This window comes from Octopus sinensis, linkage group LG24, assembly GCF_006345805.1.
Source record: "Octopus sinensis linkage group LG24, ASM634580v1, whole genome shotgun sequence".
Taxonomy (NCBI): Eukaryota; Metazoa; Mollusca; class Cephalopoda; order Octopoda; family Octopodidae; genus Octopus; species Octopus sinensis.
The window spans coordinates 27,364,997-27,378,709 of NC_043020.1; the positions used below are offsets into that span (position 1 = coordinate 27,364,997).

The 13,713-nt window shown below is 42.0% G+C and overlaps 1 protein-coding gene across 2 annotated transcripts in view; it reads left to right on the plus strand.

The window, feature by feature from the left end:
* Window positions 1-13,713, plus strand: part of LOC115223973 (endoplasmic reticulum-Golgi intermediate compartment protein 3) — a 70,638-nt gene that overhangs the window by 23,665 nt on the left and 33,260 nt on the right. The window contains exons 2-4 of one of the 2 annotated variants that reach the window (XM_029794735.2): window positions 3,071-3,229; window positions 3,973-4,092; window positions 5,656-5,670. In XM_029794735.2, coding sequence (XP_029650595.1) covers window positions 3,071-3,229; window positions 3,973-4,092; window positions 5,656-5,670 — 294 coding nt within the window. The remainder of the gene's footprint in view (window positions 1-3,070; window positions 3,230-3,972; window positions 4,093-5,655; window positions 5,671-13,713) is intronic. The other variant, XM_029794736.2, reaches the window with a different exon arrangement.

Consider the following 13,713-nt stretch of genomic DNA (forward strand, 5'->3'; position numbering starts at 1 on the left):
CACAATGCCACCACTATCACCACCACCACCACATCACCACCACCACAACAACACCACCACAACCATCACCTCCAACATTACAACCAAAACAACCACCGGCAGCACTACCACCACCATTATCACAATTACCTCCTCCATCAACACCGCCACCACCATCACCATTATCACAACTATCTCCTCCACCCCCACCACCATTATTTATTTCAACTACTGCCTTCATCACTACCTCAATAGCCATCACCACTACCACCACACCATCACCATCATTGCCACATCTATTATCACAACTACTTCCACGATTACTACCACCACAGCAACACCACCCACTACTATAGTCACCATTGTTACAGCCATCAGCAGCAGCACCACCACCACCACTACCATCACCACAGCAACCACTATTACTTCATACTTTCAGGGGTCAATAAAATAAGTATCACTTGAGTACCAGGGTCATTGTAACTGAAACCTTCCCCTGAAATACCTTGCATTTTGGTAAAATTTAAAAGCATTGTTCCATCATTTATGTCTAAGCTATTACATACCTGCTGTTTTGAGACCTGTATGTCAAAGAATAGACCCATTTATGTCTTTCTTAGCCATTAATAACTGCTGTTTTAGTTAGTTTGTTAATTTTTTGGCTCAAAAAGCAAAAAGCAAGGCCATGTAGGGGGACATGGAGTTATGTACAGGGTGGTGTTCATGTAAAGAGTTCAGGCCATTTGTGGTCAAGGGAGACTTTGAACCAAGCGGTCGTTGGCATCTTCACTATCTCGTCCGGCAGCTTATTCCACGGATCTGCAACCCGGACGGAGAAAGCCCCTCTCCTTCGATTGAGATGAAATCGTCGCAGATAGAGCTTTTCGGAGTGACCCCGCAGCCGACGCTCTGGAGCAGGAGTGAAGAACAGCTCTTTCGAGAGGTTACACTTTCCGCTTATGATGGGACCAGCTTGCCAAAGAATAGACCCAACATCTCTTCTGCATGTCATAAAAAGTGACCAAAAGAGGTCGTAGCAGGATTTTCATTCTAACCTTGGAAGTACCCTCATCAGCATTGACCACCCAGACCAGCAATGCACAACCTGCAGCCAGCGAAAGCATTTTTTGCAGGCCATGAAGCCGTTTTGCAAAGACTTTCTTATTTTAATAAATAACTGAAAATTGACATCGCAAACTGCTTGTACCATAATCACACACTGACAACACACATACAGTATTTATTTATTAACTTTTATTATTATATTTCCTTATGAAGCTGGCAGAATTGTTAGCACGTTAGACGAAATGCTTAGCGGTATTTTGCTTGTCCCTACGTTCTGAGTTCAAATTCCACCAAGGTTGACTTTGCCTTTAATCCTTTTGGTGTTGATAAATTAAGTACCAGTGAAACACTGGGGTCGATGTAATCGACTAGTTCACTTACCCCCAAATTTCAGGCCTTGTGCCTATAATAGAAAGGATTATTATTATTATTATTAATTATTGTAAAGGTGGCGAGCTGGCAGAATCGTTAGCAGTATTTTGTCCGTCGCTATGTTCTGATTTCAAATTTCACCAAGGTTGACTTTGCCTTTTATCCTTTTGGGGTCAATAAATTAAGTACCAGTGTTTCACTGGTGGTGGTGGTGAGGGGGGTAGCGATTTACCTACAAATACCTGGGCTCCCTACTCCTTCTAGTTTCCTCTATTCCCTTTTATTTGTCTTCCTTAATGTTGCTGGTAAATGGGGTAAAAAACCCCTTCAGTCATGAATGACCTTGGGATTGCACCTAGAAAGTTAACCTCATGACTGGCACAAACTAATTAGATTTTGGTATCAATCCGGTACCGGACAAGGATTCTGGATTATTTTTCCTGTTTTTTTACTTAATTTTTGCAAGCAGTCGGGTCCATTTTTTTGTATTCTCGTTTGTGAAAGCATTCAAATTTATTTCAGATATTCTCATTTTAACCCTTTAGTGTTTGCATTATTCTGCCAAAATTAATCCTTTTTTATCCACATTGTTTTGAACTAATCATGCATTATCTTGTAGCCATGAGATTTTGATGAGGTAGCTGTTAATTTTTAAAACGATATTGTAGGGTAGGTGTGAGAGACCAGACAGGGCTTGTTTGAACATAAAACAGGCAGAATACTTTTGGCCGGATATAACCGGTTTAAATGCTAAAGGGTTAAAAATTTAAAAAAAAACATAAAAGGGCACCATTTGAGCGTGATCGTTACCAACGTCACCTTACTGGCACCTGTGCCGGTGGCACGTGTAAAAAGATTCGAGCGAGGTCATTGCCAGTACTGCCTGACTGGCCCTCGTGCCGGCGGTACCTAAAAAGCACCCACTACACTCTCGGAGTGGTAGGCATTAGGAAGGGCGTCCAGCTGTAGAAACTCTGCCAGATCAAGATTGGAGCCTGGTGTGGCTGTTTGGTTCGCCAGCCCTCAGTCGAAATCGTCCAACCCATGCTAGCATGGAAAGCCGACGTTAAACGATGATGATGATGATGATGATCTCTGGCTAATCGTTGAGAGGATGTTGGTGTTGCCTTGGCCGAGGTTGACTCTCTCTGAGTGCTCTTATTCTTTACTCTTTTACTCTTTTCAGTCATTTGACTGCGGCCATGCTGGAGCACCGCCTTTAGTCGAGCAACTTGACCCCAGGACTTATTCTTTGTAAGCCCAGTACTTATTCTATCGGTCTCTTTTGCCGAACCGCTAAGTGACGGGGACATAAACACACAAGCATCGGTTGTCAAGCAATGCTAGGGGGACAAACACAGACACACAAACACACACATATATATACATATATGCGACGGGCTTCTTTCAGTTTCCGTCTACCAAATCCACTCACAAGGCATTGGTCGGCCCGAGGCTATAGTAGAAGACACTTGCCCAAGATGCCACGCAGTGGGACTGAACCCGGAACCATGTGGTTGGTTAGCAAGCTACTTACCACACAGCCACTCCTGCGCCTATTGTTGCTCTTGTTGCATGTTATTATTGTTTTTACACAATTTTCCATTTCCTTATTTTTAAAGAATTTTTTGCTTTGTGTGTTTTGTCTTTGCAGTTACGTTGATCAGCTCCATGTTGATGTTCATCCTGTTCATATCAGAGCTCAACTATTATCTCACCAAAGAAGTTCATCCAGAACTGTTTGTCGACACATCCAGGGGACACAAAATACCCATCCACATCGATGTTACCTTCCCGAGGCTGGCATGCTCACGTGAGTCAAACCCACCTTCCAGCGTTTCCATCTTTAGATTTTTTATCTCTCTCTCTCTCTTTTCTCTCTTTCTCTTCCCATCTTTGTCTCTCTCTCTCACTTTTCTCTCTTCCTTCCTTTCTACCCCTTTCTCTCTTTTCTGCATTCCTTTCTCTGTCTGTGTCATTCCCTTTCCCTCCTACTCCCCCTCTCTCTCACCTCTCCGTCTCTCTCTCTCACCTCTCTGTCTGTCTATCTCTCTCTCACCTCTGTCTCTCTCTCTCTCAAGTCTGTCTCTCAACTCTTTGTCTCTCTGTTTCCCCTCTCTCTCTTCCCCTTCTCCCCCTCACCTTCTCACCACCCCTGTCTCCTCCCCTCCTCTTATCCTCTCTCCATCTCCCTTACAGTATACAGAGTTGATAAGACAAAGATCGATCACATCCCTAGAGGGATTCCACCATTTAAAGCCCCACCCCATCCCCTCATAAACACGTGACTCCAGTACCAATGCAAGAACGATTGGCAGAACCAGTCAACCATCAGAACTTCATAGTATTTCTTCCAATGCTCTGCATTCTGAGTTCAAATCTCACTGAGGATAACTTTGCCTTTTGCCCTTCTGGGCTCCAGGGTTCACAAACATGTTTGTTTGTTTGTTTGTCTGTCAATCTGACCACCACCTCTTTTGTGATTGTCCCGTGAATGTAAACACCACCACATTTTTTTATTATTATTTTGTCTTTTTTTTTGTTTTTCCTTTCCAGTTCTCAGCACTGACGCCATGGATGCGTCGGGTGAACAACAGATCGATGTGGATCACAACTTGTTTAAGCGTCGGCTCACCTTGGATGGAGAACCCATCTCTACTGATGTGGAGAAACAAGGTAACGGAATCTGGCTCACAATTGCCATGTTGTTGTTGTTGTTGTCCTCGTTGTTGTTATTTGCCATTCCCCACTTCTCCTGCTACGTGACAGACCCTTGATCCAGCAACCCTTTAGTCATGGAAGTTTCAACTACACCCATCCCATTTTATGTATTTAAGAATCGTAACCCATTTGTTATCATATTTCTGTTGAGATGCTCCAAGTTTCTTTCAATTACTTCAAATATAACAAAGAATTTAGTAAAATAACTTAGTATTATCATTCAGCTAGTGTTAGGAACATAAATTGTGATTAAGGTTTGGTGGAAGATTTTAATTCAAAACTCATGAAAACAAGACATTTCTACTACAGGGTCAGAGACAGTTTCAGCCGGGTTGGTATCAAAAGGGTTAAGAATCGTTTCTCTATTATATATTTTAACCCTTTTGTTACCATATTTCTGTTGAGATGCTCCGAGTTCCTTTCAATTACTTCAAATATAACAAAGAATTTAGTAAAATAACTTAGTATTATCATTCAGCTAGTGTTAGGAACATAAATTGTGACTAAGGTTTGGTGGAAGATTTTAATTCAGAACTTAGGAAAACAAGACATTTGTACCACAAGAGCCAGAGACAGTTTCAGCCGGGTTGGTATCAAAAGGGTTAAGAATTGTTTCTCTATTATATATTTTAACCCTTTTGTTACCATATTTCTGTTGAGATGCTCTTTGTTTCTTTCAATTAATTTTAAATATAACAAAGAATTTAGTAAAATGACAGGAAGCTGTGCTTCCTAGGGCTAAATAGCAATAGTATTATTTCCTTTCATGGCACTGTCACATTAAGTTGGCAACATACCACCACTTTATCATGTTACTACTGTATAAATCTCTCTGAGAGATTTAGGTATGTAGTTCTGTCTTTTACTGTTTTTACTTTTCCATTGTTTTTACTGTTTTGTTCTCACTGTCCTTTTCTTGTTACCACTTTTAACCCTCCCCAAAAAATCCCAAATTTTATTTAATTTGCTTTGCGGGAAGGACTGCTTCAACGAAGTCGCGTCTTATCCTTGCCTTCGGAAACGTGGAGTAGATGAAACAGAGACATCTGAGGAAGGGGAATATTCTTTATGTTGTATGTCTCGTTTCTCTGTTTGTCTTTTTTTGTTGTTCGAGAAAAGTTCGTTTTCTATGTTTTTGTTTTTATGTTTTCGTTTCTCATTGTGTTCAATGTTTTTTTTTTATGTCCTGTACCCATATATGCAAGTATATATACATATATATGTAGGTATATACATATATGTATATATATATGCATATAATTATATATATATATATTATATATATATATATATATATATATATATATATATATATTTATGTATATGTATATATTTATGTATATGTATATATTTATGTATATATGTATATGTATATATTTATGTATATATGTATATGTATATATTTATGTATATATATATATATATATATATATATATATATAATTTTATATATATATATATATATATATATATATGTTTGTTTCTTATGTTTTTAAAACATTTTCACTCTTTACATAGAGACTCCCAAAAAAGGTGAGAAAAATTCTTTCTTTCTTCCCAGATCCTTTCAGTTGTTTCTGCTTATACACCCCCCCCCCCCTTGCTCCTCAGCCTCTCATTCCCCGAAAGCTGGTGGATCGACAGTTGGGAGATGACACTTAACATTCGGCAACCCAGAGTATTCCTTACTCAGTGGAGTTCCTCGATTGGTTCCTCTTAGTGGTGGTCTCCCTCTTCTTGAGGCTTCAGTGTATTTCTTCATTCTTTCACTTGTTGGCAGCAGTCATTGGACTGCGGCCATTCTGGGGTTCTGTATGGTCACAAAAAGGCTTTGGCCGCTGATATTGATAAGCACCAGTAATTTTTTTTTTATACCTGGTGTTTCTCTCATTGACCTCTGTTAGTTACAAGACATAAATATAAAGCCACATTTATTCATGAACACACATACACACACACCAAGAACGTGCTGTGAGTAATTACACAGGGTAGGCAGTTGGTGACATTTATGTAGTAAAACACTCAAAAATATAAGCAAGACAGCAACATGACTGAGTTGAAGGTAGATTTACTTCTGCCTTTATTACATGTAAAGAAAACAGTGTTGTAGGAGTGTACGCAGCATGTGTGCTACAGCAGTTCTTTGCGTAGCTTAAATACTGAGATTATGCCCACCTAATCTACAAAAAAATAAAATATTTTGTATTTTATGCATAGTAATCAGAGTAACCTTCATAATTTTTCATTGAATTAGGTACATATTTTGCATTAAAAGGAGAATGTTACTATCGATCTATTTCATTCAAGGTAGGCATGTCTCTGACATACACACACATGGTTGTGTGGTCAAAACGTTTGCTTTCTAATCACATGGTTTCAGGTTCAGTCCCACTGTACAGTACCTTGGTTAAGTGTCTTCTAATATAGCCCTTTTCCCTTAAAATTGTTGGCCTTGCCCTTAAATCAGAAACATTTATTATTATTATTATTATTATTATTTTTATTATCATTATCAAGGTGGTGAGCTGGCAGAATCGTTAACATACTGGTCGAAATGCTTATTGGTATTTTGTCTTGTTATGTTCTGAGTTCGAATTCCGCTGAGGTTGACTTTGCCCATTCATCCATTCAGGATTGATAATTAAGTACCAGCCAAGTACTGGGGTCAATGTGATCGATTGACCACCTCCCCACAAAAATCTATGCCTTGTGCCTATAGTAGAAAGGATTATTATTATTATTATTATTATTATTATCATTATTATTATTATTATCAAAGCAGCAAGTGGTCAGAATTGTTAGTGTGCTGAGCGAAATGCTTGGAGGTATTTCGGCTGTTTAAATTCTGCCAAGATCAACTTTGCCTTTCATCCTTTTGGGGTTGATAAGTTAATTACCAGTTGCATACTGGGGTTGATGTAATTGACCTGCCCCCTCCCCTTTAATTAGTGGCCTCATGCCAAAATTTGAAACCATCATTAAAATTATTATTATTATGTTTAACAGTATTTTGCCCATAGCTACGTTCTGAGTTCAAATTCCACAGCGGTCGATTGTTGCCTTTCATCCTTTCGGGGTCAATAAATTAAGTACCAGTTGAGTACTGGGGTCGCTGTAATTGACTTAATCCCTCCCCCAAATTTCAGGCCTTGTGCCTATTGTAGAAAGGATTAGCGATTAGCGGTATTTCATTTGCCGTTACGTTCTGAGTTCAAATTCTGCTGAAGTTGACCTTGCCTTTCACCCTTTCGGAGTCAATAACATAAGTACCAGTTACACACTAGGGTCGATGTAATTGACTTAATGCCCTTGTTTGTTCCCTCTATGTTTAGCCCCCTGTGGGCAATAAAGAAATAAATTATTATTAAAAGGAAATATAAAAGGAGAAAGGGGCTCTCTACCCCCTTTTGACCAGGCTCCCATGGCTTTTATGGGTTTTTCCATGAGTAACCTTTCGAAGTGCCTCCCCCTATTGGGAGTTTTAATTGTTACTTACACTTCGTTGTTATCCTGCTTTTGTACACGGACCTTTTTTCAAACGGACAAAACCCTTTGTAACTTTCGTCCTGTGTTTTGTCCCTTTATGTTTTAATTGATTTTTGTTAGCCCTTGTGGCCAATAAACGAATTAATTATTACTATTATTAATGAGCTGGTAAAATTGTTAGCACATTGCATAAAATGCTGAAGATCACAACACCCCATATATTTCTTTCCTCTTTACAAAATCTCATTTTCACACCCGGGTAAAATGAAACTATTATTGGTTTATATTTTGGGCTTATTTTGTCATATTGTTTCCACACACACACACACACACACATAATGGTATCATATGAAGGTATTATACCATTCAAGATATATTTCAATGTTTTACTTTGTTCTTACAATATATTTCTCCTGTGGTATCATGTATGGATATTATGTATGACAATGGCATACGTTGGGTTATTTTCATGTTATATTTATTGTTGGTGCGATATATATATATATATATATATATATTAGTATGGTATCATATATCAGTGTTATACTCTGGTAGTAATATCGTTACTTTGGTATCATATTTTATTCTGGTATTATACACGCTGGTGATGCATGCTGGGATATCTCAATATTGTGTTGTTACTGCTGCGATCATCATCATCATCATCGTCGTTTAACATCCGTTCTCCATGCTAGCATGGGTTGGACGGTTCGACCGGGGTTCTGGGAAGCCAGAAGGCTGCACCAGGCTCCAGTCTAATTTGGCAATGTTTCTACAGCTGGATGCCCTTCCTAACGCCAACCACTCCGTGAGTGTAGTGGGTGCTTTTTACGTGCCACCTGCACAGGTGCCAGGCGGGGCTAGCAACGGCCACGGTCAGATTGGTGTATTTTATGTGCCACGGGCACGGAAGCCAGTCGAGGCGGTGCTGGCATCGGCCACGAGTCGGATAGTGCTTTTTACGTACCACCAGACCAGGGATCCTGGCTGGTTCAATTCGATTTCGATTTCGCTTGCCCCAACATGTCTTCACAAGCAAAGGGGGTTGGCAAGGGTGCCTGTCGTACGGTCGCATTGGAGTATTTTACGTGCCACGGCCACGAGTCGGATAGTGCTTTTTACGTACCACCAGACCAGGGATCCTGGCTGGTTCAATTCGATTTCGATTTCGCTTGCCCCAACATGTCTTCACAAGCAAAGGGGGTGGCATGGGTGCCTGTCGTACGGTTGCATTGGAGTATTTTACGTGCCACGGCCCCGAGTCGGATAGTGCTTTTTACGTACCACCAGGCCAGGGATCCTGGCTGGTTCAATTCGGTTTCGATTTCGCTTGCCCCAACATGTCTTTGCAAGCATGGGGGGTTGGGATGGGTGTCTGTCGTCGGATGAGGTTCTATATCGACTTCGCTTGCCTCAACCGGTCTTTGTGTCCAAGGGAGGAAAGGCATTCATAAGTGGGCTGGGCTCACTTGTCCTGCCTGGTCTTCTCACGTACAGAATATTTCCAAAGGTCTTGGTCTCTGGTCATTCCTCAGTGAGGCCTAAAGTTCGAAGGTCGTGCTTCACCACCTCGTCCCAGGTTTTCCTGGGTCTACCTCTTCCACGGGTTCCCTCAACTGCTAGGATTGGCACTTTCTCACACACCTATCTTCATCCATTCTCGCCACATGACCATACCAGCGCAATCGTCTCTCTTGCACACCACAACTGATGCTTCTTAGGTACAACATTTCTCTCAAGGTGCTAACGCTCTGTCGAGTATGTACACTGACATTACACATCCATCGGAGCATACTGGCTTCATTCCTCACGAGCTTACGCATGTCCTCAGCAGTCACAGCCCATGTTTCGCTGCCATGTAGCATGGCTGTTCGTACACACGCATCATACAGTCTGCCTTTTACTCTGAGCGAGAGGCCTTTAGTCACCAGCAGAGGTAAGAGCTCCCTAAACTTTGCCCAGGCTATTCTTATTCTAGCAGTTACACTTTCAGCGCACCCACCCCCACTACTGACTTGGTCACCTAGATAACGGAAGCTATCAACTACTTCTAGTTTTTCCCCCTGGAAAGTGACGGAAGTTGTTTTCTGCAGATTTTCGGAGGTTAATGCTCCGAGCATCTGCCACATACAAAAACTATCTTCCCAGTTAGCCTACCTTTGACATTGCTGCACCTCTTATGTGTCCATAGCTTACACTGGGTACATCTTATAGAGTTTCTACCTACACCTTTTCTACAGATCGAGCAGGGCCATCTTCCTGAAGATATTTGTGGATTGTCTACCTTTCTACTTATTAGTACTTTGGTTTTAGCTAGGTTGACTCTAAGGCCCCTTGATTCTAAACCCTCCTTCCACACCTGGAACTTCTCCTCCAGTTCTGATAGTGACTCAGCAATAAGAGCAAGGTCGTCAGCGTAGAGGAGCTCCCAGGGACAGCCTGTCTTGAATTCCTCCGTAATGGCCTGGAGTACTATGATAAATAGGAGGGGGCTGAGTACTGAACCCTGGTGGACCCCAACCTCTACTTTGAATTCTTCTGTGTACATGTTGCCAACCCTAACCTTACTTACGGCATCTCTGTACATGGCTTGCACAGTCCTCACCAGCCATTCATCTATCCCTAGTTTCCTCATTGACCACCAGATAAGGATCGGGGGACCCTATCAAAAGCTTTCTCCATGTCAACGAAAGCCAGGTACAGGGGCTTATCTTTGGCTAGGTATTTCTCCTGCAGCTGCCTTACCAGGAATATAGCATCAGTGGTACTTTTTCCTGGCATGAACCCAAACTGCATCTCATCTAAACTAACTCTCTCTCTGATTAGTTGGGCTATGACCCTCTCCGTAACCTTCATTACTTGATCCAACAGCTTGATACCTCTGTAATTATTTGTATCTAGGGCATCACCTTTACCTTTGTAGCAGTTGACTAGTATGCTGCTGCACCAGTCATTGGGTATGACTCCTTCGTGTATCACCTGGTTGACTATACGGGTGACTAGGTTATAGCCGACACTGCCAGATATTTTGAGCATCTCTGCAGTAATTCCTGATGGGCCTGGGGCTTTCCCTGTCTTCATGCTTCTAATTGCCTTAGCTACCACGGAACTATCAACTCGGATAGCTGGTCCCTCTGTAGGGTCAACATTCGGCAGACTCTCTTTATCCCATTCATTTTCCTCATTCAGTAACCTTTCATAGTGGCGTCTCCAAGCTTCTCTCTTTGCATCCTCATTTAGCGCAAGTGAACCATCCTCCATGCGAACACATTTCTCTCCTACCACATCACGATTCTCTCTCACACACTGTCTTGCAACACGAAATACCTCAAGTCTTTCATCCTCACGGCGCAGGACATTGGCAAATTTTCTCTTATCTGCTTCCCCTCTGGCTAGATAGACCTGTCTCCTAGCTTCCCTTCTGGCAGTCTGATACCCTTCCCTGCTACCACCGTTCTTCCAGGCCTTCCAAGCCTGTTTCTTTTGTCTAATAGCCCTGTCAACAATATTGTTCCACCACCACGTTATTTTGGGTCTTAAGGGGACTTTGCACCAGCCACAGATCTGGTCAGCGGCTTTCAGCAGGTTGTCCCTCAGAAACGTCCAGTTGTCTTCTACCCCATGTGTAGCTATACCCCCTTCCACTTCGTCAAAGGCTTCAAGTAACATATCTCTAAATCTCTGTCCATTCGCAGGGGCTTTAAGCTTCCAGACCCTTCTTCTCCATGTTGGTCGTCTTCTAGTCGCCCTCTTAGTCCTGATCCTAAAGTCACTAACTACCAGTCTATGTTGTGGGGTGCATTCTTCGCCTGGGAAGGTTTTGGCATTTTTAAGCAGCCATCTTTCCCTTTTTCTGGCAAGGATGTAGTCGATTTGGCTAGTATGCCAGCCCGATCGGTAGGTGACCAGGTGGCTTGTTGGTTTCCTGAAGTTAGTGTTATATATAATATTTTTACAGTAGTATCGTATGAAGGTATACTGTTCACCATATGCTTCGATATTTTATGTTCTTACAATATATTTTTACCATGGTATCATGTCATCATCATCATCATCATCATCCTCATCATTGTCATTAAATGTCCGTTGTCCATGATTTTTTATGCAAGAATTTATATAACATTAGAGGTGCGGGTGTGGTTGTCTGGTCATGTGGTAAGTGGTTTGCTTCCCACCTACATGGTTCTGGGTTCACTTCTACTGCGTGGCACCTCGGGCAAATGTTTTTTATTATAGTCCTGGGCCAACCAAAGAGTGGATTTGGTTGACAGAAACTGACAGAAGCTTATTTTTAGTCGAAGAAATCAATCCCAGGATTTATTCTTTCGGTATCTTTTGCTGAACTGCTAAGTTACATGGATGTAAATACACCAACATCGGTTGTCAGGCGATGGTGGGGTACACACACACACAAATCATCATCATCATCATCATCATTGTTTAACGTCCGTTTTCCGTGCTAGCACGGGTTGGACGGAAAAAAATTCCTGGAGATGCCGGGGATTGAACCCGGGGCCTTTCACTTGCGAAGCAAACGCTCTACCACTGAGCTACATATATATATATATATATAATATATATATATATTTACGACTGGCTTCTTTCAGTTTCTGTCTAACAAATCCACTCACAAGGCTTTAGTTGTCCTGAGGCCACAGTAGAAGACACCCAAGATTCCACGCAGTGGGACTGAACCCGGAACCCTGTGGTTGAGAAGCAAGCTTCTTACCACATAGCCACGGCATGCAAGCACGGAAAAGTGGATGCTATAACGATGATTTTAACGAGGAAGATGTAATTACTGCAACACGTGTTTTCAGTGTCTTTTTTGTTTTGTTCTGTTAGATTTTTAAGAGTCAGTTTACAATGACTTGTCATGGCAGTTTAATTGTAATGACCAACTTCTGTCCAAACACTTTATCCGTCATCTGTTGCTGGAAGCCTGTCTTTTGCAGCTGTTGCCCATGTTTTTGTTTATTGCAGACCTCCAAAGCTTCCTCATTGCTTGTGAAGTTTTTACTTCTTTTCACAGCAGCAGCAACTTTTCTCTTGTATCATAAATCTACACACACATGCACACACGTGTTTTTAAGTGCATGTACATGGAGGCAAAGTGGCCGAGTTCCTTTTGAGCATTTGGGCCTCACAGAGGCAGAGTGGCTGGGTTTTTTTCGAGCACTGGGCCCTATGGGGGCAAAGTGGCTGAGATTTATTGAGCGTTGGGCATTACAGAGGCAGAGTGGCTGAGTTCCTTTCAAGCACTGGGCCCCATGGGGGCAAAGTGGCTGAGATATTTTGAGCGTTGGGCCTCATGGAGGTAGAGTGGCTGAGATTTTTTGAGCATTGGGCATGACAGAGGCAAAGTGGCTGAGTTCCTATCAAGCACTGGGCCCCATGGGGGCAAAGTGGCTGAGATATTTTGAGCGTTGGGCCTCACGGAGGCAACGTGACTGAGTTCCTTTCAAGCATTGGACCTTATGGCGGCAATGATCGAGACCTTTGGCATTATGTTGTGCTTGAGAAGAAGACCCATCAAGCCGAGCAAAATCTCAATCGTGGCAGATACCGGTGTTACACAAATGACACCCATGCTGGTGGCACGTAAAAGCGCCCAATACACTCTCAGAATGGTTGGAGTTAGGAAGGGCATTCAGCCATAGAAAACCATGCCAAATCAGACCAGAGTCTGGTGCAGCCTTCCAGCTTAGCAGCCCTGGTCAAGCCCTCCAACCCATGCCAGCATGGACAACAGATGCTAAATGATGATGATGATGTACAATGTCACATGTTGTTTCTAACATATAACGAGTTTGATTAAAAAGTTCATTTATATGTATGTATACATGCAAGTGTGGTTGTGTGGTTAAGGAGCTTGTTTCCTAACCATGTGGTCTTGAATTCAGTCTCACTGCGTGGCACCTTGTGTAAGTTTCTTCTGCTATAGCCCTAGGCTGACCAAAGCCTTGTGAATATATTTGACAAACAGAAACTGAAAGAAGCCCATTGAGGTGGCGAGTTGGCAGAAATGTTAGCATGCCGGGCGAAATGCTTAACGGTATTTCGTCTACTGCTACATTCTGAGTTCAAATT